At 38.8% G+C, this 25,943-nt stretch overlaps 1 protein-coding gene across 2 annotated transcripts in view; it reads right to left on the reverse strand.

The window, feature by feature from the left end:
• Positions 1 to 25,943, reverse strand: part of MTMR7 (myotubularin related protein 7) — a 118,254-nt gene that overhangs the window by 68,982 nt on the left and 23,329 nt on the right. The window contains exons 2-3 of one of the 2 annotated variants that reach the window (XM_032288357.1): positions 9,438 to 9,560; positions 7,400 to 7,562 (exon numbers count right to left, since the gene is read on the reverse strand). The exons of the other annotated variant lie outside the window; for it this stretch is intronic. Of the exons in view, the coding sequence (XP_032144248.1) occupies positions 7,400 to 7,562; positions 9,438 to 9,560 (286 nt within the window). The remainder of the gene's footprint in view (positions 1 to 7,399; positions 7,563 to 9,437; positions 9,561 to 25,943) is intronic. 2 annotated transcript variants of the gene reach the window in all.

Raw genomic sequence — 25,943 nt, forward strand, 5'->3', positions numbered from 1 at the left:
TTTTCTTGTGAGTAAGAAGCAACTGTGGTATGTCAGTGAGATAAATTATGTTCTATTTCAGTCTTTCTCTATGTCATATTTCTAAACCTCAAAACTTAGAATACTATTTGGACAAATAACAAAATATGCACATCCAGGTACACTCACACACAAACCAGAGCAGACACTTTCCATAGAAACAATTTTTTATCATCTTAGCTAATGTTGCAGACAGCATGTGTAACTTGAAATCCCGTTCTGGGAATAGTTGGCTGGACACTGACACATCTTTTCCATCTCTAAGTACCATTTTCATGACTCAGGCTTCTGCTACCATAATGTTAACCACAAATCCAAGTTGTTTAAGATGTCAAAAAGACTCTCTTGAGAAAGCCTCAGTTCCCTCAGTAAAAGAAGACCTACTGAAGATGGGGTAATAATGGAATTTAAGCTCCCTTTGTTAAATATTTACAAATAGCTGTAAAGGTAGAAGAAGAAAAACATCCTATGACTACTGACAGTTTTCTGTGTGTGGGCTGATACCTGCTACCACTGGGTAGAGAAAATGAAAGTATCCATAAATTACAGCAAGAATAATTTTAACAGACATTAAGCAGATCAATCTTGAACTAGGAGACATTAGGATGGGTTGACACTGAAATTATGAATTTTTCCTTTCAGATATTTTTAAGGAAAATGGTGATCAATCAATCTTCATGCCCAATTTAAGCAAAATTCTACCTGACAGCAAGGAAAAACCCCATTTTTGTCAGCCAAAACTCAGTCATGTTAACACGGGCAAGCCTCTTAACCACAGGCAAGCCCAGAAGTGGCCTCCAGACTCTGCCTACTCTGAGAAATCAAAAAAGTGCCACTAGCACAGAAGAAAATGTTACTGAATTGTTCCCATCTCATAATTTTATTTTCCTTTCACTCTCGGCTTTTGCCAAATACATAGCAGAATTTTTAGCAATTAGCTGGAAGGTAGATTAAAAAAAAAAACAAACTAGGTCTTGATCATCTTTTTTTTTGGTTTATAGACTTTTTAATAATATATGGCAAATTATAGTTGTATATATTTCTGGGGTAAATAATGATGTTATGATTTTTGACTACAATGTAGAATGAATGATTAATTCAAGAAAATTAACATATACATTGCCTCAAATATTTCACATATTTTGTAACAAGAATATCTGAAATTTACTCTCAGTGTTTTGAAATGTTCACTACTCAGTTATTACCTACACTCAGCACACTGTGCCATAGATCTCAAAATAATGATACTTATTTCTCCTGTCTAAAGCTTTGCACCCTTTGACCATCATCTCTCCATCTCCCCTGCTCCCAGCCTCTGCCATTCTACTCTCCGCTTCTATGAGTTTAACTGTTACAGATCCCACATATAAGTGAGAACACGTGGTATTTGGTTTTTATGTCTTTGGCTTTCTTCACTCAGCATAATCCTCTCCAATTCCATCCATGTAGTCACAAATAACAAAATGTCTTCCTTTTGAAGGTTGAATAGCATTCCATTACTTATATATACCATGTTTTCTTTAGCTCTTCATCCAATGAAGAATACTTACGCTGATTCCACAACTTGGCTACTGTGAATAGTGCTGCAATGAAAATGTGAGAGCAGACATTTCTTTGACATATAGATTTCAATCTTTTCAGGAAGTACTCAGAAGCAGGAGTGTTGAATCGTCTCATTTTATTTTTGTTTTCTGTGGAACCTCCATCTATTTTCCATAATGGCTGTAGTAATTTACATTCCCACCAACAATGCATAAACATTCTCTTTCCTCCGCACTCTTGCCAAAGCTTGCTATCTTTCATCTTTTTGGTAAAGGCCATTCTAACAGTTGTGAGGCAATATCTCACTGTGGTTTTAATTTGCATCTCCCTAATGATTACTGAGGTCCAGCATTTGTTCATGTATCTGTTAGTCATCTATGCCTTCTTTTGAGTAATGTCTCTTCAGGTCCCTTTCTTAATCAGAGTGCTTGTTCTTATCCTATAGAGTTGTTTGAGTTCCTTACATATTTTGGATATTAATCTCTTATCATATGTATGGCTTGCAAATATTTTCTCCCATTCCTTAGAGTGTCTCTTTATTGTTTCCTTGGTTATGCAGAAACTTTTTATATTTTAGACAAATCTGTAATCTTTACAGAATCTGAACAGAGAGAAAATATTTGCCTACTCTAGGAAGGTCATATCCCTCAGCTGATTTTTTGCCCACTTTTAAAACAGGAATGTTAAAAGCTCCACTGGCTTTTCCCATCAGTCTAAGCCAGCATATCCAATATAAAACATATTTTGCTGTTAGTGACCAGCAGCTTTCAGCAGGAAGTGTACCGAAGGCCTCACCCTAAGGGGCCCCATTACACAAGAGCTCCTCCAATAAGAAGTAAATACTCAAAGTGACTTTGGACTGTGGGAGTAAACTGAATGTGCACCTTTAATTTTTAAAAAAATTCAGAAAAAGTTAATGTGGAAATCTTGGTATTCACAGTATCATATATTATCTACATAAATCATATAACTAATGAAACAGGAGTCAAGCTTTAATGTTTTCCTGCTCAGAAAGCAAAATGATAATTTCTAAAATACTACATGAAATTAAGAATGAGTTACATTTTGGCTGTTTCTAGGAAGACCAAATCAGTGTTTCAGTTGAAAGCAAGAGCTCAACCCAAGCATAGAGATGCATGTTTTGACTGACTTTTTTCTAGCACGGATATTCATTGTGCTCCCCTTAACCTAGGGAAGCTTGTGGCACTACAGTACCACTCAGTCTCTATTGCCCTCCCTGGCTCCTTCACTCTCAGATAACCCTATTTCCTACTTCCCATAGAAAATGCAAGCCATCAGGTGGAACTCTCAACTTGAAACCACCAGGCGAATAAACAGGGCTGCATCCGTACCCAACCTTTGCTCCTTCTCTCCCACATAAAGGAAAGGGTGCTCCTTCTGCCAAAATAAGGGAGAGATGTGGGTACAACAAAACATTAGGGAAGGAAGGAAAAAAACCTAGCTTGTTCCCTAGGCATCAGGTTAAAGGTTATAAAAACAGAATTATTTAGCGTAAATATACGGAGGAATTGCCTCTCACTATAGACTAACTGGGAGAAGCAACAAATAATGCAATATTAAAATCAAAAGTATTTTAAAAATCTAAAGAAAAAAACAAACATGAATCAGCATCAGCAGAATGTGAATGGTGGGAAAGGGAAGGGAAAAGTTACCAATAGTCATCAGGTCACAGAGATGTGAACATTTTTTTAATAACCACAGTAATTATTGAAAGCTAAATTGCATCAAACATCATGCTGAATTCAGGCAATTTAAAATAACTGTATCTGAAAAACCATTTAGAGTGGGGTGAGAAGATAAATACAGCTATTACTGGATTTTGCATATTTAAAACAAAAATGACAGGGCCTCACCCTTGCTGTTTCTTTTTTTTGAGACAGAGTCTCCCTCTGTCACCAGGCTGGAGTGCAGTGGTGCAATCTTGGCTCAATGCAATCTCCACCTCCCAAGTTCAAATGATTCTCCTGCCTCAGCCTCCCAAGTAGCTGGGACTACAGGCATGCACCACCATGCCCGGCTAATTTTTGTGTTTTTGGTAGAGACCGGGTTTTACCATTATGGCCAGGATGGTCTCTCGATCTGTTGACCTTGTGATCCGCCCACCTGGCCCTCCAAAGTGCTGGAATTATAGGCCTAAGCCATCATGCCCGGCCTGCTGTCTATTTTAAACACTGTGTTTAAATTGTGTTGGAATTAAACACTAGGACTGTTGAAGCTAACACAGTGGAAAAGGGCTGCAAGACTCTGATAAAAAAGAAATTACCACTGCAAAAATTGCTTAAACATCAATAACTTAGATAAGGAAAATAAAAAGTTATAAATTAAGCAAGTGAGACTACTTTAATGATGAGATTTTTTAAAATCAAAAATATCCAAAAAAATTGGGGAGTAAGATACTAAAAAGAAACTAGGAAAAGGAGGAAAATAAACAAAAGAAATTATTTAAGCATTGAACCACCCACCAACACTAAAGAGGGAAAGATAATTGATTCAAAAATAAACAGCAGGAGGCAAATTGGAGGGAAGAGAGGAGAGAGGACATGGGAAAGCTGAGGCCCTGTGAGAAACAGGGGTATTTTCATTATAAAAGTTCATATCCTTATGAATACATTAGATCTACAAGGTTGACTGATCTCATTTGAGCCACAACTCTTATTTTAACCTATGTTAGTTCTTTACCAAGAATTCAAGAGCTTCTTGCATTTGGCCATGTTATGTTTTGCCTGAGATCTTCTATAGTCTGTGACCAAATTCTTATCAATCTTTATTCATACAAAAAGCGAACCAATAAAAATCTCTCCTAATTTTTCAGTAATTTGATTTACCCTTATACCACAAATCCTAACTCAGTAAAGAGAGCATCTCGACATTTATTTTAACTTGCCTGAATTCAGCAGAATGTCTAAAGCAATTTAGCTTTCAATAGTTACACTGGTTTTAAAACACTTCATGCCTCTGTGTCTCTCTGCTGACAGTTGGGAACTTTTCTCTTCCCTTTCCCACCCTTAGCATTCTGCTGATGCTAAGGTTTTAAAATACTTTTGATTTTAATATTAAATTATGACAACTATAAAAATATCTCCTTCAGAGGCCTTGACTTAAATGAACACCCAAACATTTCTTTCTATGTAAAAACAACTATTTTGTCCTTTATAGCAGTGGTTCCCAAACTTCTTGGTACCAGGGGCTAGTTTTGTGGAAGACAATTTTTCCATGGATGAGGGTGTGGTTGGGGGATGGTTTTAGGATAAAACTGTTCCACCTCAGATCATCAGGCATTAGATTCTCGTAAACAGCACACAACCTACATCCCTTGAATGTGTGGTTCACAATAGGGTTCATGCTCCTAAGAGAATTAATTCCACTGCTGATCTGATAGGAGGTGGACCTCATGCTTGCTCGCCCACAACTCACCTCCTGCTGTGTGGCCTGGTTCCTAACCGGCCATAGACTGGTACCTGTCTGTGGCCCAGGGGTTAGGGACCCCGGCTGTATAGAATCTTGCAGTTAGCTGGGTGTCCATAAAAGAAACTGAAAATATGTAAATTTTGTTGATGACTAACCAGAATAACAAGAGAGAGCTATATTATACTACTAGAATTCAAAGTACACCTCCCTCACCAACCACACACACCCCCTTATTACTTAGAGGAGGGGGAGTGTGTATTTTATAAAATATCTTCAGATGGTTCTAAAAAGCCACACATGCCCCAACTGAAGCCTCCTGTTTCATGTCTAACCCCTTCCACACTTCCCCATCTCCCTCTACAAAGTCCTGCTTCCAAAGTGACAGCCTATAGTATGCCCCAAGTTTAGCATTGCCTTTAACATTACACTGTGAAACTGCTTGTGTTCTAGTTCACCTTCCCACATTTATTAAAGCACTACATTTTATGCAAACTGGCGTTTCTAATCCCCATGTTTCAAAATGCTAGTGATTCTTTTTAACTCCTCTTACATGATGGCTTTGATTCAATGAATTACTATGATTTCCTTTTTTTAGAAAAGGTAGCCAGTCAGGTCTCTGACTGCATCTAATATCTAACTTCCAAAACTTCATATTTTAAGAAAAAGTATCTATTTTTGAAAGTGGGGGAACATATAAATTTCCCCCTCGGGGATCCTCCCAGTGAGAGTCCTAGCACTTGCTGCCTGAGGGCCGTGACCCTCCTGGTCCCTGTGATTCATTCTTCCAGCTGCCCAGCCCTTTCCCAGTTCTTTGGGCTATTCCTAAATCCTATTAATCCACTCAGAGCACATTTATCGCCCAGTACTTCCATTAATCAGTGACACAGAAACTGTTAGCACAGAATTCTCCTCACATTCTCTGCTGCGTGCAACCTAATGTACATCTTCCCAGAACTTCTGTTCCAATTTTAGTGCACCCTCCAAAGAGTTCAACTGCTTTTCTGGCTTACTCTGCCATTCTTTTAACACACTTGGATGAAAAAGCCTCAACCAACTGTCTTTAAAGGGAAACAGTGTAAAGTAAAAATTACCAGATTTTGACAGCTCCCTGGCATCATTTCCATTCAGTAACTTTATCTCTTAGCTACCTACAAAGGATACGGACAAATCATAAGAAACTTAGGATCCAACCAAATGCCTTCACAAGTTTATAATTGAACTTCTTGTCCTGATGCAAAAAGCACTTGGCAAAGTAACTATCAGCACATATCTTATTTTCTTTACTAACTACTTCTGTGTAACGTAACTTTTATATAAATGATCTCCTTTCACTGTATTCTTCCAAGAAACATAGAGTATATTTCTTTTAAGGAAAACACCACCACAACTCACACAAGCCACATAGAGAGGCAAGAAACACTTCTGTACAAGTGAAGAGTAAGCTATAAATCTGAAGTGCCCAAGATGACAGCTAGAACAAGATAGCAATGGAGAGAACATATTTTTCAAACCCAAATGTTCTTCCCACCATATCAAATTTTCTTCTTTTTTTTTTTTCCAGGAGAATCAGCAGATCCACACTCTGAATAGTCACTGATGCTAACAAAGTCTAGTTGCACCAACCTTGGAAAAAATAAATTATTATCAAAAAGCAACACAGGGCCAGGCATGGTAGTTCATGCCTGTAATCCCAGCACTTCGGGAGGCTGAGGCAGGTGGATCACTTGAGGCCATGAGTTCAAGACCAGCCTGGCCAACATGATGAAACCCCATCTCTAGTAAAAACACAAAAATTAGAGAGTGTGGTGGTAGGCACCTGTAGTCCCATCTACTCAGGAGGCTGAGGCACGAGAATCACTTGAATCCGGGAGGTAGAGGTTGTAGTGAGCTAAGAAGGCACCACCACAGTCCAGCCTGGGCAATGGAGCAAGACTGTCTCAAAAAAAAAAAAAAAAAAAACCCAAAGAAACAAAAAAGCAATGGAGATCAAACGTTAAAAGCCTCAAGAGGGAGAAAACTGCACTAAAACTGTCTGATAACATTTCCCACACAAACCAATTGGTCAGTTCTGTCGCTGGCCCCATTCAAGGCAGCTCGATTACCATAATATAAGAAGGGCTTAACTTAAAGGCAGTTTCACCCCCAAAGGAAAACATCCTATAACCCCCACAAAGATTAAGTTAATACTAAGATTCATGAAAGAGACTCACATAGTAAATAACTTGGAAGAGACCCTAAAAAACAAGAAACTATATATCAGGCAATCATTCAGGCTTGTCCTCATCTGAGGACCAGACTGACACCTAATCCCTCAAATACTATCATTTCTAAGCATCATACAAATTATTGAACGTGATTTGCGAATTTTTAAGAGAGGTTCTATATTAAATGCCAAGTTCCTCTCTCCTACCTGGCCTTGCAAGGCGTATCAGGGAGATGTACACATCATGGCAATCTCTTTCCTGAGGTATGATGAGCTGTATTATCTGAAAGTTCTTGCAGCGAATCAGCAGAGGGCATCCAGTAGCAGTTGTTGCCTGTTTCTCAATGGTGGAAATCTGGCTGTGAAGAATCTAAAACCAAACGTTAATTTGCATAAGCTAAGCACAAGTAACTAATGAATATGACAAGGACTAACATTTCTTTGTGGCTCAAAGAAAGACAAGAAACAGTGCCCAACCTCCAGCTAGCTCAATCCTCGTATCCAGATGACAAGCACTGAGACGTTCCAGGTAAGAACCAACTTCCTAAATTTTTAATTTTATTTTTCAATACTAAGCTTCCTGATAGCCAGGATAGTTATTTCAAAGCAAACCACACAGCATATAAATTTGCATAAGGCCAGGTAAGGAAACATTTTGGTAGTCAAATGTTGAATGCACTTAATAGCTAAAATTAAATAAGGTCATGAGAAGTTAGTAAAATAAACTTCTGCAATCAAGGAAAGTTAGAGATGGCTCCACTGGGAGGTGCCACCATGCTCCTTAATTCCACATGGAATGTTCAACTTCTGTATCAACATGGGATTGTTGTTTTCCAAGCTGTTGGTGGTCGGGCAGGCTACAAAAGAAGGGACTTGTTTTATTTTTTAAATATTTTTTTTTACTGCAAATCATATTTGTACACATTTACAGGGTACAAAGTGATGCTGTGATAGATATACATCATGTGGAATGGATTAAATTGAGCTAATTAACATAGCCATCGGTTACCTATAGTTTTTGTTGTTGTTGTTTTGTTTTGTTTTGTTTTTTACAGTAAGACCCTTGAAATTTACCCTTTTAATGATTTTGAAACATACATTACTATTGAGTATGGTCACCTTGCTGTGCAATAGATTTCAAGATGTTTCCTCCTGTCTATTGGAAACTTGATGTCCTTTGATCAGTATCTCCTCATTCCCCCCTATCCTGTGCACTCCCAGCCTCTGGTAAAACCATAATTCTACTCTCTAAACAGGAGATTAACTTTAAAGGAAATCATGCTGAAGTGCATCTCTGGTGTTACTGGAGGGTCTCTGCTCAGTCTTCAATGGTAGCATTTTATTAAGTTTCCTCTACGCTAAGAAGTGCCTGCCACCTTCTGCTAAAAGTGTATGTATCACGGTGCATGGAATATAGAAAAGGGAAATCTACAATTCAGGGATGTCATGATTGGGTTGCAGAAAAAATAACATGGGCAGGCGCAGTGGCTCATGCCTGTAATCCCAGCACTTTGGGAGGCCAAGGTGGGAAGATCACCTGAGGTCGGGAGTTCAAGACCAGCCAGGCCAACATGGTGAAACCCCGTCTCTACTAAAAATACAAACAAGTAAGCCAGGCGTGGTGGTGCATGCCTGTAGTCCCAGCTACTCAGGAGGCTGAGGCAGGAGAATCACTTGAACCCAGGAGGCAAAGGTTGCAGTGAGCCAAGATCACACCACTGAACTCCAGCTTGGGCAACAGAGTGAGACTCCATCTCAAAAATAGTAAGAAGAATAAATATCTAATAGTTTCATTAATAAGTAGCAGAAATATCTGATGGTGAAACTCCTCTAGCTTTTCTTTTTCCAATTATTGGAAAAGTAGAGGCGACATAGTAAAATGACCAAATGGCTGCATTATAGGACCCTATAAATAAAGAGTACTGCAAATGGAGCACTGGAGGATGAAAATGCTGAATCTGGACAACTGACATTATTTAATCTCTCCTTGACAGCTGTGACAGGAAGCACTTGTATCATCTGGCTATTTCTATGTCCTTCTTTAACGATGTTCAAATAATTCGTATTTAAAATGATTAAGTAGATATGACTGCACAGAAAAAGGCCAAACACACATTCCAGAAACAGTTCCCTAACACCCAAGCACCAAAAGCCCACCCATCTCACCCTAAGGAAAAATGGAGGGCAAAACCTTTTCATTTCAAACAACGCAAAATAAGGAAAGCTAAAAATAAAGAAAGCATACCCATGTTTCTTTTCTTGTGTCAGGTGAATTTTCGACGAATATGACGTGAGTAGCCGTCAAATACAAAGTACCTAGAGCTGCTTTTTTAGGAGACACTCGATCTACCAAGCGGACATTTTCAACCTGGAGAAATCAGCATGATGAAAAGAGTTACCATAAACTAGAAGAGTGATTCACAAAATAAATGATAAGGGAGTAAACTCATACTTACTCCAAAATGCAATTTTTTGAGAATTCCCACAATAATAAAAACCAAAACACATCTCCTTAAGTTAATCGGATCTCTGAATATGATTCTGTATATCCAAGGATGAAAACTGACCGATTATGAAAATACGACTTTAAATGTACCACAAAAGATTTGTAGACCCTATTAAGAATACCCTCTCTGAGTTTTACACTGGCCTACACTTTTGTTTCATTGGAATTATATAACATTTCTAATTTAAAGCAGAAAGTGTATATGTTAAAGTTCTGAGTTTACACTGACTATACATGAATTACATTCTATGAAAAAGAAAATAACACATTTTTCTACGTGTTTCTAACTTGTAGAAATGGGCTTAAGGCTGTTTGCTTCCATATAAACAAGTAGGGAAGTATAAACATACACATGGGAGAAAAAAGTATCAGATAAATGTGTATAAGGAAAACATACCATTTCAAGATCCTTACACTGATTTGTAAAAAAAAAATCTTTCTAATGAATGGTATTATCACAACTCAGCTACAAAAGATTTCTAGAAATAATTTTTATCAAGTGTACATCTCTTATATGCAGGGCAATTTCAAGGATATGTACACTGAGATCATCTTAACGTAATATGTAACTGAAATGACAAGATAGTCTCTACAGGGCAAGAGAAAATTGAAGCAATGATGACTCTAGTAAGACACAGCCACTATAACCACCAGAGGGACACTCCTATAATGACCACAGGGCACAGGAATCCTACTACTGTCAACAATCAACCACCTGCAGATAAACACTGACTCATCCCTCCAGTCAAAATGGTAGTTGCTTCCATGAGGCAGCTTAGGAACTAATGCATTGTAATCACTCCATTCTTCAGTTTAAATAAAAGCTGTGGGCCAGCAAGGTGGCTCACACCTGTAATCCCAGCACCTTGGGAGGCTGAAGCAGGCTGATCACCTAAAGTCAGGAGTTTGAGACCAGTCTGGCCAACATGGTAAAACCCCATCTCTACTAAAAATATAAAAATTAGCCTGGTGTGGTGGCGGGCACCTACAATTCTAGCTACTCAGAAAGCTGAGACAGGAAATTCACTTGAACCCAGAAGGCAGAGGTTGCAGTGAACCAAGATCATGCCACTGCACTCCAGCCTGGATGACAGACTCAGACTCCATCTAAAAAAATAATAATAAATAATAATAGAAACTGTGGTCCTGATCTAGTTTAGGAGCCTCAGACCTCCCTTCCGCTCCAGGGGAGAGCCAGGGGAGTGGCAGACCTCATGAACATTCCTCAGGACACCAAGAGCAAACAAGCCTCAAGACCTCCTATTGCCTCAGTCTCCTCTAAGTGCTTATAGCCAAGCCAGCCCTCTAGGAATAGCTCTAGCGGATCCCAATTTTCAGAGATTACTTCCTCTCAATTTTCAGATATCTACTGAGGTCAATAAAGAATTAGGTATTATAAATATTTGTAGTCACGTAATTTACTCTGAGGCATTGCTAAATTCCTGAGGACTTGTGAATGTCTACGTATGTTAAAGACATTCATTCAACAACAGTGGCCCTCACCTACCAGCTTATGATTTTTTTTTAAGAAGTATTTCTTTTGTTACTGATATGCTGCACATTCTTTTGCATGGTTATCTATCATGATGTATTGTTTGCAAATGGTCTTCATATCACTGGTTTACTTTCCTTCTAGGTGATCATTTCTTACATATTTATAAGAACTCTTTATATATAGTAAGGATAACAGCCCAAGGTCCAACGAGTTTTTATACCTGCCTCCTTAGCAAACTTTTTTATTCATTTTAGTATAAATCTCTTGAATGGTCTGAGTAGACAACTATTTTCTGTAATAATTTGTTGCTTCCTTTCCATTATTTATCTCTTTTTTCCTTGTATAATGAATGGCATTAATTAGAAACTTCAGAGTAACTAGAAATAGCATGGAGACCATGGTCACTCTTGCATTGTTTTTCATTTGTTTAATAACAGCTTTATTGAGATATAACTCATATATCATATAATTCACCCATTTAAATGTACTATTCAATGTTTTTTAGCATATTCACAGCACTGTATACACCATCATTATGCAACCACTAGCACACCAATTTTAAAACATTTTCATCACCGCAAAAAGAAACCCTACACCCATTACCAGTCACATCCCAGTAATTCCTCCAACCACTCTGGCCCTAAAAAATCAATTTACCCTCTGTCTCTATGGATGTGCCTATTCTGAACATGTCATATAAATGAAATCACTCAACATGTCACACTTTGATACTGGTCTCTTTCACTTAGCAATCATGTTCTGAATCTATGGTTTCCATCCAAGTTCATCTATTTGTAGAATGTATCACTGCTTTATTTTTTGTTGCCCAATGATCTATCATTATGAGTATATATCATATTTCATTTATCCATTCATCAGCTGATAGACATTTTGGTTGTATCTACCTTTTGACTACCAATAATAATGCTGCTTTGTACTTCTGAGCATAAGTTTTTGTGTATAAGTACGTTTTCAATTTATCTTGGCTATATACTTAGGAATGGAATTGCTGGGTCATTTGGTAACTCTTATGGTGCGGCTTTAGAAGAGCTTCTAGACTATTTTCCAAAGCAGCTGTACCATTTAATATTTCCACCACCAATATACATGGGTTCCAATTTCTCTGCATCCTTGCTAACACCTGTTATAATCTTTCTTTTTGATTATAGTCATCCTAGTATGCAAGATGGTATCTCATTGTGGTTTTGATTTGCATTTCCCTGATAGCTAACAACACTGAGCATTTCTTTATGTGTACCCATTTTTAATAGGAACACTTATAATCTTTCACCATTGAGTTTGATGCTGATATTTATTATCACATTGTGAAAGTGACCTAATCCTAGTTTACTAAGAGTTTTGATTTTTAAAAATCAGAAATGAACGTCTTTCTGATATGCTCTAGTCCTAAATTACCAATAACGATAATAGTTTTCTCAATCTTTAAAGGAGTCCTGTGTTCCTGGTATATGGCCAACTTGGAATGACAACTATGTAATTCATATATAGTCACTGTGTATTGATATTTTAATATTCCTTGCGTTTTCCTTGCCATAGTTATTTCTTTTGTTTTTTGTTTTACATCTATACTTTTAAGAGAGAACCTGCATGCCCTAGCCTACTCATGGTACATTTATCAAGTGAATTAATTATGATTACATCAATTAATCAAGAAGCTTTCAACATATAAACTATTTATTAGTTGAAACAAGTATTGTACTTCTTTATACAGGAATAGTTATTTAGTAATGCTTTCAATTTCTTATGTGTTTACAGATCTGTTTAATGTTTCCAATTTTTACCAAATCTCATTTTAATATCATTATACCTTTACAAATTATCTTACTGTATTTTCAAATTTTTACAATCTTTTCATTCTTATCCCTCTCTTCTTATCCCTTCCTTCATTCCTAATACTGTGAATTATTTTCTTTTTACTTGTTTGTGATTAGACAGGCAAAGGTTTTTCTTTAACAGGTGTTGGACATACCAACTTTATAATATTTCTCTTCTCTACTTTGTTAATTTCTGGTTCCTTAATAAATGTTTTAATTTGCTTTGCTTGGGCATGCCATATAGTTTTTGTTTATTTCTTTTTTTCCAGATTTTCAGATTTCACAGTCAGTTTGTTAAATGTCACTTTTATTGTTTAATAACAAAAGTTTTTAAATTCAGTCATTTTCCTCCAAATATATCTCTGGTTGCATCCTGTGAATTTTATTCATAGTGTTCTCATTCTTCTTACTTTGTAGATATTCTTTAATTGCAGTTTTATTTCTCCTTTGACCCAAAAGTTTTTAAGGGAGCATTTTCCAAATCCCATATGGTTGGGATATTTTACTTAAACTTTTATCATTAAACATTCTATTTTGAACTAACTACAACAAAGATATTATGAAAGAGTTAGAAAAACTCTGACTCTTTAGATAGAGTTAGAGGAGACAAAGAGAAAAATAAGGGGATATATTTATTTTGGAATATTTCTTTGGGAAAAAACTCATTTTCAGGCTTAAATGTGCCTAGCTAAATTAAACAGAAGTTCGGTAATATACCCTCTAACAATAGCTACAAATGTCTACAAATAGAATGAAAATAATTTTCCTTGAACTTAAGAATAACGAACCTTTATTGAGATAATCATATTGAGCGTAAGATAATGCTTTGAGGCAAAAATATTTGATATGGATTATTCTCCCTACAGAAGTAAGGAAGCTATATCACTTAAATTATTTTTAGAAAACCTCAGTGGAACAGAATAAGGTATGCAGATGTTGGTAGATTAGAATACTACCATTGAGATGGGATTTTTCCATGTCTTTTTGTTAACTTTGGATGCTGCTGCAGGAAAGTTACATTCCAAAATTTGGCAATAGCTCCTACAGGTCCCAGAGCTGTCAAAAGCAATTTTAAAGATACAGAGGGGGAAAAAGAAATGGAAAAAAAAATGAGGGAAAAACCAACAGTATGATTTCCCAGAGATACTAATGATTTTAAAAATGAGTTATAAAAATTAAAATCAGTTGTCTTAGAAATGCTATGAAGTCAGAAGGCACTGTTAAGGGACTACCTCACAGTTTATACTAAGATATTGAAAGCAATCTAAAATGAAATAAATTTCAGGGTTTGGGCACCATTTTGAAGACCCACTGACTCAATTACTCAGCCTTACTGTTGCGCTAACTTATTTCTATCTCATCTATATATATAATACACTGTATAGTACAAAGTAATAAGGCCAGTTTTATACTTAGGAAGAGATAAGACTAAGGAAACAACCAGCTTCTCAAAATTGTTGCAACTCATTTGCCTGCTCCCAGAAGCACTATGCTTAAGACATACGAGCTATTCATACTCTGAAAAAGGCTATGCTAATCTATGCAAAAGTTATTACAATGTATTATTAATTCTTGGATGTAAATTTTTTATATTCTAGTATTTCTAAAAAGGTGACACATCTGATGACTGATGTGTAAGAAGCTATTGTGTCATTTCATTGGCAGTGCTTTGTTCTTTTGTGGTACGTAAAATCTTGCTGCCTCTCAGCATCACTGCTGTCTTAGATTTGTTGAAATATGATAAATTTAGTCTTTAGCACATAAAAGATAATAATTGAGGCCATGGGACTAAAAGAGTTTACCTAGGGCGACCAGGCAGAGTGAAAAGAGATCTGAGGAAAACCCAATGTTTAAAGGTCTAAACAAACAGGAGGAATCAGAAAAGGACAGAAACAAAGAAACGGACAGATAGGAGGAAAACCAGGAGATTTTGTTGTCAAGAGGATAGCAGAGGGAATGTTTTAAGAGAGAGGGAGTGTCTATGTCAAACTCTGCTGAGAGATGGAGTAAGGCAAGAACTGTAAGTTGCCCATTGGATTGGTCCTGGAAGCACGAGGATCAGAAGCCATGAAAAAGCAGCTTGAGGTGTGAACTCCCAGGCTCTGAGAAAGTAGATACCACTGTTTGCCAAAGCGGGGTTTGAGTGGGCAGAGTCAGAAGCAGGTAGTCTGACCACTCGAACTCCACCCTGGAGCAGCAAGAGCCACAGCATGTCAGCTTTTCAGAAGCAATTGGTATGTTAAGACATTTTAAGGAAAGATGCCTATTAGTGCTACCAACCAGCGCATCTGCACTTGTGATACACACGGGAAATAAAAGGACGGCATTAGGCAGGATTGAGAAATACATGTTAAAGTGTTAGAAGGAGATGGGGATCGTTGAGCAGAGATTTGTTTATCCTGCTTATGTTTTCTCTCCAATCCTAAGAAACTTTCACCCCCAGTTTTTAGAACTTGCCTTCTTTAAAAATTAAGAAACATGTATTTATTTATTTATTTATTTAATGTTTAAAGATTTGGAAATATAACAGGAAGAAGAGAAAATCACCCCTAAGACCATAATTCAACACAAGCACTGTTAGTCTTTTGGGTAAATGTCTGTATTTCATTTTAAGTGTTTTTGTTTTTTAAATTTGATAGTGAAGCACCAAAGGAAATAATCCCCAGGGATGGAGTGAACGAATCTAATCTAAATTATCTGAAGTCACTGTTTCACTGCAGTATCAACCCTTCCTTTGCCAAATCTTCAGAACAGTTGCCTATATACCATAATGCACTGAGGGTCTGGAGGAGGGGAGAGTTAATTAAGGAAGAGGTAGGTAATTAAGGAAGACCTGTGCTACAGGCCAGAGATACACAAATGGATGGTGAGTCGATATGCAACCTGAACTAATGATTACGCCAGAGGGCACTGTGAAAATGCAAACCTCCATGGGAACAGGCAGAAATTCTGGGGAAAGCTTTGGACTTCTGAAGAAAAGAGAATTGGGGCATTCCAAAGAACTCTATCAATATCATGAATCAGGCCAACCCCAGATGTCAGTTTGTTTATGAAAAATCACCAAATAACAAAAACAGTAACAAATATTTTTAGAGTACTTACTCTATGCCATGCAGTGTGCTATCACTTCATATACCTGAGCTCAAGTTAATTCCCACAGTATCCCCCGACTTATAGGTTCTTGCATAATCCCCATTTCATAGTTCCATTGAACTTGAGACTTGACAAACTTCCCCAGGTCCTGCAGGGAAGAAGTGGCATGGCACAGCCCACATGGGTGTCCAATCTTTTGGCTTCCCTGGGCCACACTGGAAGACGACAAATTGTCTTGGGCCACACATAAAATATACTAACAGCTGAAGAGGAAAAAAAAAAAAAAAAGAGGTCCATGTATAATTTTCATGATATCCACCACAACAGATAGGCAAAAATATTCTCACATTCAAAGGGCAGGACATCCATGCTAGAGCTAAGGTCTAAATTCAAAGCCACATTCATCCTTCACCAGGGCTGTGGGCACTTGTAAATGCCTTTGAGGTCATTCTAGAATTGCTATTCAAAATTAATATGTTTAGCATAGTCAGTTAACAATTATTGTAAGAAGTCTTATATATGAAATTAGTATTTGAAAATAGAATGCTTTATGACAAAATTATACTGTACTCACAAACTACTATCACAATATTGTTCTTTGAGATAAATCCAAAGACAAAAAGCTTGGCAATAGACACAAGAACCCAAACACTGGCACTAGCAGACTTTGGGGATTCTCAGAACTAATAAAAGAGAGAGAACACTAAACATCTAATTCCATTCAACAAGATGCCTATGTGTAGCACTGTGTCAGGTTCCACAAACAGAAGCAAAACGGTGAATAAGATAGAGTCTTTGTCCATCTTCAAAAATCTTACAGATTCAATGGAAAAGACTGTGCCCCAGTTTAATGGCTTTTTTGAATTCCCGTCCCTCCTCTCTTGCGGTTAGATTGTGGGGAAAAAAGGGTTTCATCATTTTTTTCTAGGCCAAGGCTGAAAAGCTTCAGTCAAAACCCTGGGCCCCACCACCGCACTGCCAGGTCTGAAGAGGTCCCCCGGGTGGCCCAACATAGGTCCTTCTTGGTCTTCCCTTTGCTTCCTGGGCATCAGAAAGACCTCAAAAATCACTAAGAGACAGAGCCTTTCTTCGGTGATCCTCTATTGTGCCACCTTCTAATTTCAATCTTAATAGAAGGTGGGTCTTTCTACCCTGCAGATCAAATATTGAACTGCTGAACATTCAGGGTTCCAGAATCATCTCAAACTATTTGGGTAGATAGATACAGTTGCTCTGTAGGACAAGGAATCCAAAGTGCAGGGCAGGAGTGCCAGTGATCGAAAAGGACAGAAAGCAGTGGCACTGGCTACTGGCTTTTCTCAGGCCAAAGACCGAGTCCTCAAAGCCATATAAACCGGGCTCCAGATCACTGTCAATCATCTGGGGGAAGAGATCCAGCAACTGTTTAATGGAGAGAAATCAAAATCTCTGCAGCAGCCAAAACTGAAGACAAGTTTATGTTCTAATCTAAGAAAAGCAGCTAGATAAATAGTTTGTTGTGCTAAATTTGGTATCGTGACATTTTCTAACTCTACCAACAAGAAAAGTATGTGAGTCAAGAGGCCTGGGCTCTGGTTCTGGTTCTGAAATTGAACTGCTGGGAGTAGGCAGTTTAGATATTATCTCTGCATTTTTACTTCTATAAGGGATCTAAAGGGCCTTTAATGACTCTCTGCATTCTAGCAGACTGCAGTTCTGACCCCTACAAGGACACAAAATGGCAACGGTCCTTTACAGACCACCTACAAGGACACAAAATGGCAATGGTGAAAATGTATACAGTAATGACTCAATATTAAATTCTCTGGAAACTAAGCCACTTAAAAACCTGGTTGGCCCAACACGGCTTTTGTGATTTACTGCGGAAAGGAAGTATCAGCCACAGCAGCAATGATGCTGTAACAGCTTCTGAAGCTGGTCTAGAGGCTGCACTGATATCCAGTGTTCTCGTCCCAAGGGACCACGATGAGCATCCCAAGCCCAAGGACACCCAGCCCACCAGCCTGGAGGAACAAGCTGCCCGGTCACAGTGACTCTTTTTCAATTCCCAAATTCCTTCCTCATCTTGAGTTCTTCTTTTTTTTTTTCTTTTTGCTTTTCTTGGATAGTCAGGAAGTCACTGGCTAGAAACCCTAGAGCACTTGGTAAGATTTCCTGAGTCATTTCTATCTCTCTGAGTTAATACTTAATCTCTCATAATTAAGTATCACTTGGATTTAAGACGGAATTGATGAAGTACCCTTAAAAATAAAGGCTCACAGTTGACTTTATTCTAAAATCTATCTATTTAGCCATCCATCCATCCATCCATCTTCTTTTTCCCCCAATCTTTAATGTTGACATTCAAGTTACGTGGCACACAGAACAATCTTAGTGCCTCACATCAAATGCCCACCCTCTGGTCAGAAAGTGCCTGAGTGATAAGGACAGCTTGTGCAGAAACAAAATTTGAGACCACTATAGTAATGAGAAGCTAAAAATGCAGGCAGACTCCTTTTTTTCTCAATGTTCTTCCATTGTGAGCAGAACATGTTATATGAGCCACAAAATGTGCAGGTGTAAAGCACAAAAAACGTACATTAATATTGCACTTTAAAATACACAGCAGTTAATGTAGTTCTGTTACACTATACAGTAATTAGCACAGTGATTAGTAGAATGTGGTGAGGGCGCAGGGCAGTGGCTGTAAGGAACACTCACAGGGCAAACTGTCAGGACAGAACAACATGAGAATGGCTGGTGTTGCTCCGAGGTATAGAGACTGGGATCCAGGGCCTGGTGGCAGCTCAGGTGAGAGACATCACAGCCTGGGGGTGTGAAAGCTCCCAGGGAGGGGAGGCACTCTTAGATACCAAGGATCTGGTTGGGAGGATGGTTCTGGGCATGGAGGTTGTTTTATCTTTAAACTGTGCCCATCCCCTCAGTCCCTACTTAACAAAGTGCTGGTTCCAAATCTGGGCAATCCAGGACTACTTTTTCAGAAAAGCTGATGGCAAAGGAGGCAGCAGAACTGTATTATGTTCCTTTTAACCTTTCCCTCAAGCAGAGGGAGCAAGAGGATGAAGGGTAATAACAACAATGACAATACTTTTACCATTGACCACACAACTGGGCATCAGATATTGTGCTAGGTACTGCTCATAAGCTATTTCTAGCCTTAGCTGAGGCAAAGGCATGATTACTCCATTTCACAGATGCTAAAATGTAAGTGCATGAAAAGTCAATCAGTTGCCCAAGCCTCGCAGCTAGAAAGCGGCAGAGCCAGATTTCAAACCAGAAGTGTCCATTTCCCTGGATCTCTCCCATACCTGACCTCTTCAGTCTGGGTCTAATATTGCAAATTAAGGAAAGGTATCCTGGCTCAAAAGTCTCTCCTCCATCGTCTCTGAGATTTATTTACAGAGTAATATGTTTAACAAGTTAAATGCTCTGGCTACAGCTCAACGATTTGGTCATTTTGTATAAAGCAGTTTGTCTGGCCATTGAAGCTCCCTACCTGTTCATTTCTCTTGTCTGGAGGGGCAAACCCCCATGTTCAGCCTGAAGGGCATGGTTCTCCCGGCGGTCCAGGGATTCTCTGGGCAAAGCCCTGAGGTGTGTACCAGGATGTTTCACATTATAAGGTGCAATGGCCTCCTACAGTTTTGAAGTAACCATTCAGGAACCAAGTCCCATTTCTAACCAGCCATGCATTAATTATAGAAACATCTACCATACAGAAATTCTCAAGTGATTTTTATTTATGGCAAGTGTCACTGTCTGTATAGCGGTTGCTAAAAAAGATGTTTCGAATTTGACTTCGGAGCTCCTGGACAAATCATCCCATCTATAAGTAACTGTACATGTGAGAGAGGGGGAAAAAAAGCATACATCTATTAATTAAAACATAATAATTATTGGCTGGGTGCAGTGGCTCATACCCATAATCCCAGACTTTAGGAGGTTGAGGCAGGAAGATCACTTGAGGCCGGCAGTTCGAGACCAGCCTGGGGAACATAATGAGATCCTCATCTCTACAAAAAAATAAAAAATTACCTAGCCACAGTGGCATGCACCTGTAGTCTCAGCTACTTAGGAGGCTGAAGTGGGCAGACGTCTTGAGCCCAGGGGTTTGGGGTTATAGTCAGACATGATTGTGCTACTGCACTCCAGCCTGGATGACAGAGATGCTACCTCTAAAAAATAAAAATTTAAAAATTAAAAAAAAAACTAATTATTGACAAACATATTCATAACACAGACTTCAAAGTTTTACTTCTTGCTCCCACCTCGCGTCCATGACTTCATTTACCCTATGTTAAAGTCATAGTAACACTAGGGCATGCAAAAGAGATAAACTGCCCAATGATAGCTGGCAAAGTACTCTCACACACAAGTAGAAAACTGAGGCTATAGCAAATTTTTCAAACAATGTAGAATTGCCACAATCTCTTACAATTACAGAAAAAAAAAAGCATTTTGTTTTTCCAATTTAAAAAGAAAGTGCTTTTTTTCCTATTTACATAAAGTTACTTAAATAAAATGAGGTAACCATGAAGCTTCAGGAGTTTTTAAATTAAGCCTTGTGGTAGAGAAATAAAGAACATCAATTGTTTTTCCAAAAGGAGGATTTAATCTGTCTAAAACTATAAAACCAATGAAAGTCTTTTCCCAGGACTAATTTATTGAGAGGTCAGAGATTAGAGAAGAATTGAGCATAATCCAAGAAAATATATGACACATAAACAGAAGAAACAGAGACTCTGCCCTTCACGAAATCCCTTAGATACCTCTCATATAATGAAGAAAAACGCTGGTGGGATGCACACAGGGATGTATCTGGGATGCATGCAAAGAATCCTATTTTCAAGCTGCCTAAAACAATTCGCTCTTTAAAAAATGCATTCTGCTGTGAAATGAAGTTATGTCAAAAACACAGTTAATATAGTTGATATAGATTGGGGGATCTGTGTCCCCCATTCAAATCTCATGTCAAATTGTAATTCCCAATGTTGGAGGTGGGGCCTGCTGGGAGGTGACTGGATTATGGTGGCAGTTTCTCCTGAATGGCTCAGCACCACCCCTCTTGGTATTTGATATAGTTTGGCTGTGTCCCTACCCCAAGTCTCATCTTGAACTGTAGCTCTCACAATTCCCACATGTCATGGAAGGGACCCTGCAGGAGGTAACTGAATCATGGGGGCAGGTCTTTCCCGTGCTGTACTCGTGATAGTCAATACGTTTCACAAGATGCTGATAGTTTTATAAAGGGGAGTTTCCCTGTACAAGACCTCTCTCTTGCCCACTACCATGTAAGAAGTCTCTTTGCTCTTCCTTCATCTTCCGACATGATTGTGAGGCCTTCCTAGCCATGAAGAACTATGAGTCCATTAAGCCTCTTCCCTTTATAAATTACCCAGTCTCAGGTATGTCTTAATTAGGAGCATGAGAACACACTAATATAGTTCTGTCCTCATGATAGCAAGTTCGTTCTCATGAGATCTGGTCGTTTAAAAGTGTACAGGACCTCCATTCCTCTGTCTTGCTCCTACTCTTGCCATGTAAGAAGTATCTACTTCCCTTTAGCCTTCCGCCATGATTTTGTTTCCTGGGGCCTCCCAGCAGCAGATGCCACCATGCCTTCTGTACAAACTGTGGAACTATGAGCCAATTAAACCTCTTTTCTTTATAAATTGCGCAGTGTCAGATATTTCCTAATACCAATGCAAGAACAGCCTAATAATCAAATACAATACAAAGCAAGCTACTTGTAAAAGAATCTTGTGAAAACTAGATAGCTGTTGCCTATCAGTTTAAGCCCTTTTAATTTAATTAATTAAATCTGCTAAATTGTTGAGTGTCTGCTCTGTGCCAGGCACCCAGACTATTTATCAAACTCTCCTAGCCAGGAGCAGTGGCTCACACCTGTAATCCCAGCACTTTGGAAGCCTGAGGCAGGAGGATTACTTGAGCCCAGGAGGTAAAGGCCAGCCCAGACCACACAGTGAAACTCTGTCTCTACCAAAAATATTTAAAAATTAGCCAAGCATGGTGGCACATGCCGGCAGTCCCAGCTACTCAGAGGGGTAAGGTGGACAGATCACTTGAGCTGGGAGGTCAAGGCTGCAGCAGGCCATGACTGTGCCACTGCATTGCAGCCTGGATAGGAGAACGAGACCTTGTCTCACAAAAGAAGACAAAAAAAAAAAAAAAAAAAAAAAAGCTCCTAACTGATAATACTGCCCACAGATGATCTGACTCCACCTCTATCTCCAAGGACTCTTCTAGGAGCAAGAGACAGAAATCTCAACCTCATATGGCTTGAGCCAAAAAGGATTTCATTGGATCATATGTCTATAAAGGTCAGTGATAGGGCTGGCTTCAGAAGGACAGGGGGGCTGAAAACACCCAGCTCCTCAACTCGAACTCCTGGCTAGACCTTCAATGCTGGCTCTCAGAGGGCTCGGCTCATGATGGCTCCAGCAACCCCTGCCCCAACTCCTGTCACAACCATGGCCATGAAGAAAAGCACAAGCTGCCCTTCTAGAAGCCCAAGCCAAGTCTCACTGTGTCTCACTAGGTCACACACTTATCCCTAAACCATTCAGTGTAGTCATGAAATGACACGATTTGGGTAGCTGGACTGTGGTACACCACACACCAAAAACATACAGACTGAGCACAGGGCAGGCACAGCCTCTCAGAGGGAGCCAGGGACAGTGGATGATGGGCAGCCAAAGCCCAGCACAAGCAAACAAACAGTCTAGTCCCCAGGATGCCACTCAAACAGTCACCCTACACACACCCTGATCATGTCACTCTCTATTCAGAGCTACAGTGTCTCCCCCCTGCTGCTGACGGGGCCTTCCACAATCTGACCCCACCTTACCTGCTGAGAAAGTTCTTCCTTTCATTCCCAAAGCAATCACCAGTCTCACATGATAGATGTCACTGATCATTCTTCCCAGGTATTCTGATATACCAGCATCCGTGCATATGAAGATAAGCACTCTGTTTCCTCCTCTACCAACATCTAATTAGCCTGGAGAGCCCATATCTTCATACTTCAATCTCTGGACAGAGCCAGTTTCAGCCAGGTTAAGTGAAGTACAAAGGTACAGATTTGAAGACTAAGACCCAGTTTGAAAAAGGCTCACAATCCAAGAAGTTTAGACAGACCCAGGGGTAGCCACTGGTAGAAAAGCTCACCCCAGTAATCTTGATACAACTTTCAAAAGTAAGGAAGAAAGGATAAATAAATATATCCAGACTGTTTTGTTATGCTGGTTGTACAAAAAGACATTAAAAATGAATAAAAATATTGTAATTGTATGCATGTTAGAAGGATCGTTAGTATATCAGTGTCCAAAGTGAGAAATCTACATGTTTCTAATTTCCCAAAAAATTTAAGTACTTCCTCCACATGGGAAATAGCATACTTGATACACACATTTCCATAGATTTTTGAGCCACCTACAAATCTCTAAATAATTCCTATATGTAAAATTATACTCACTGGTGAAAAATATGGGCTTTGAGAAATTTGCATTTAAAAGGAGAAGAATAAATCACCCAAACATCCTTTACAAATAAGGATTATTTCATCTAGTTTAGGTCAAGGTAAAGAACATAGATTGATGATTTTGGATAACCCTGAGTGGCTATGAATGGGCAGGTTGTTGAGTTCCATCTATCTATATAATTGTTAAAACAGTAGATAGTCTTGACTAACATTTAAGGAAATGTTTAAAATTCTCCTAGGGGAATAATTAAGCTAAAATAGTGACACAGCCATAACTACTTAAGAAATAAGAGTGACAGAAATTCTTAGAAAAGGCAGAACGAAGGAAAAAAGAGTCCATTTTTGCTCAGGGGAAACTATAAATGTTATGTCAGCAGCCAACACTCACAAATAAAAAGTTAGACACTTGAGAATTTTGCAAAGGGCCCATGTAATTTATTTTGGTAGGATGACCCTGGATATGTAGGCTTAAAAGAACATGCACTGTTGAACAAGAGGACAGTCCCAGGATTTATTTCAACACCACCTTAAAATAACCCCAACCAAAAATACCATTTTCAACAAGCACAAAGAAGAGAAAAAGAAGAAAAAGAGGTTAAAAGGAAAATGAATTCAGAACAGATGCTAGGTCTTTGTAACTCAATGAATAAATGATGCTTTGTATCTCAAAGGAAAGATGCATGGAATGACCTACTAAAGACAGTTGGGTTCAAAACAATAAAGTCATTTTTTAAAATATAGTAGTATTGGAAGAATAAGACCTTGCTTTGAAGCAATACAGGAAGCCAAGGGCTTATTTGATTATGATTTTCCTTTAAAAATGTTTCTAAAATTCTAAAATGATTCTGAATTTGATATATTTTTGACAAAGGCACTAATAGCAAAGGATGAAACCATCTACTTATATAGCTCTTTGGGAACTAAGGGGAAACATGTTTCCAAGGGCAAGTTGTGCCAAATAGAACTTACTAACTACTGGTCCAAAGGGAGGAGACAGCTCGGGCACAGAGACACCCAAGTCTTATGCTCTCCCTCCCAGCAACCCCTGGCAAGTGCCAGTGCCAGAGGACAAAGGGGTACACTCTGTCCACCCAGGCCAAGGCCAGATTCCAGCTCATTTACACATTCCCATCCCTCACTCCTGGGCTCCGAAGCCCCCAAGAGCAGACTGCATAAATGGCACCACATTTTTCTTTCTTCTCTTACAGTCTGGCCCTAAAGTGTCCATCATTCCCACTCTGGGAAATGAGTATAAGGCAGAATGTCTTTGCAGACACAATGATGTGGAGGCCTCTTCTGAGGCCCAATAAGTTAAGCTGCATGACTGCCTGTCACAGTGTGCTCACAGGTCACCAAAAACAGTAAGAAAAGGATACCACCACTCACCCACCACAACATGCTCCCCTCCAGCCTGATGCCCACGAGCCACCTCCTTAATAACACTTTTCCTCAACTACCCCAACTACTGCAATCATTCACTGTCCTCTGAATTGCTGTGACCTCTCTGAGCATGTCTACTTGGTTTCTACTTATCCTACACTAACTCATTACATTCTATCTTTGTTTTACAGGCTTTCATTACCAAAATTATATTCCCATAGGAAGCCAGGTTATTTTATTACTAATATTCCCCATAGCACAATGTACAATTCTAGGCACACACTCACACTAGAATGCTGGGAAGAAAGGAAAGGGCCACACGGTCCTCAGCTCACTGGCTTCCAGAAACAACAGATTTCAGGACATCACAGCAACCTTCGATGGCAACCTTCGATGGCAACCTTCGATGGCAACCTTCGATGATCCTTAAAGACTGACACTACAGTTTTTTTCTATCTTTGTAGCGTGATGCCAAGCACAGGTGCTAAATATTTGTCCAATGAATGGAAATTAACAGTATTATGGTAAAAAAAAAATTTTAATTATGTAATGGCTTGTAGGTAGAATTAAGTATAATTAATCTGGAATGCTTTATTATTGAATTTGAATTTTCATACAGGAAGGTAAGAAAGATTCAGTTGTGGAAGATATTGCACATACAGGAAACAAAGAGCAGGGACAAGGAAAAATAAAACAGAACATCATCTGCAAATGTGAAAAGGTAGTGCCATATAACTATAACAGAGAATACTGGAGAAGAAGAAACATAGCTGTTGAAAGATACTGAAGTTTAAGACACTAAGTCACACTGAACCATTTCCTTTATTCATTCATACAACAAACATTTATTGTGCACCTTTACTCCGTACCATAGACTGTTCTGAGTGCTGGGGCACATGAGTTGGGAAGATAAAGTCACTGCTCACATGGAGTTTGTATTC

This window comes from Sapajus apella, unplaced genomic scaffold, assembly GCF_009761245.1.
Source record: "Sapajus apella isolate SASKATOON/1434 unplaced genomic scaffold, GSC_monkey_1.0 scaffold21, whole genome shotgun sequence".
NCBI lineage: Eukaryota > Metazoa > Chordata > Mammalia > Primates > Cebidae > Sapajus > Sapajus apella.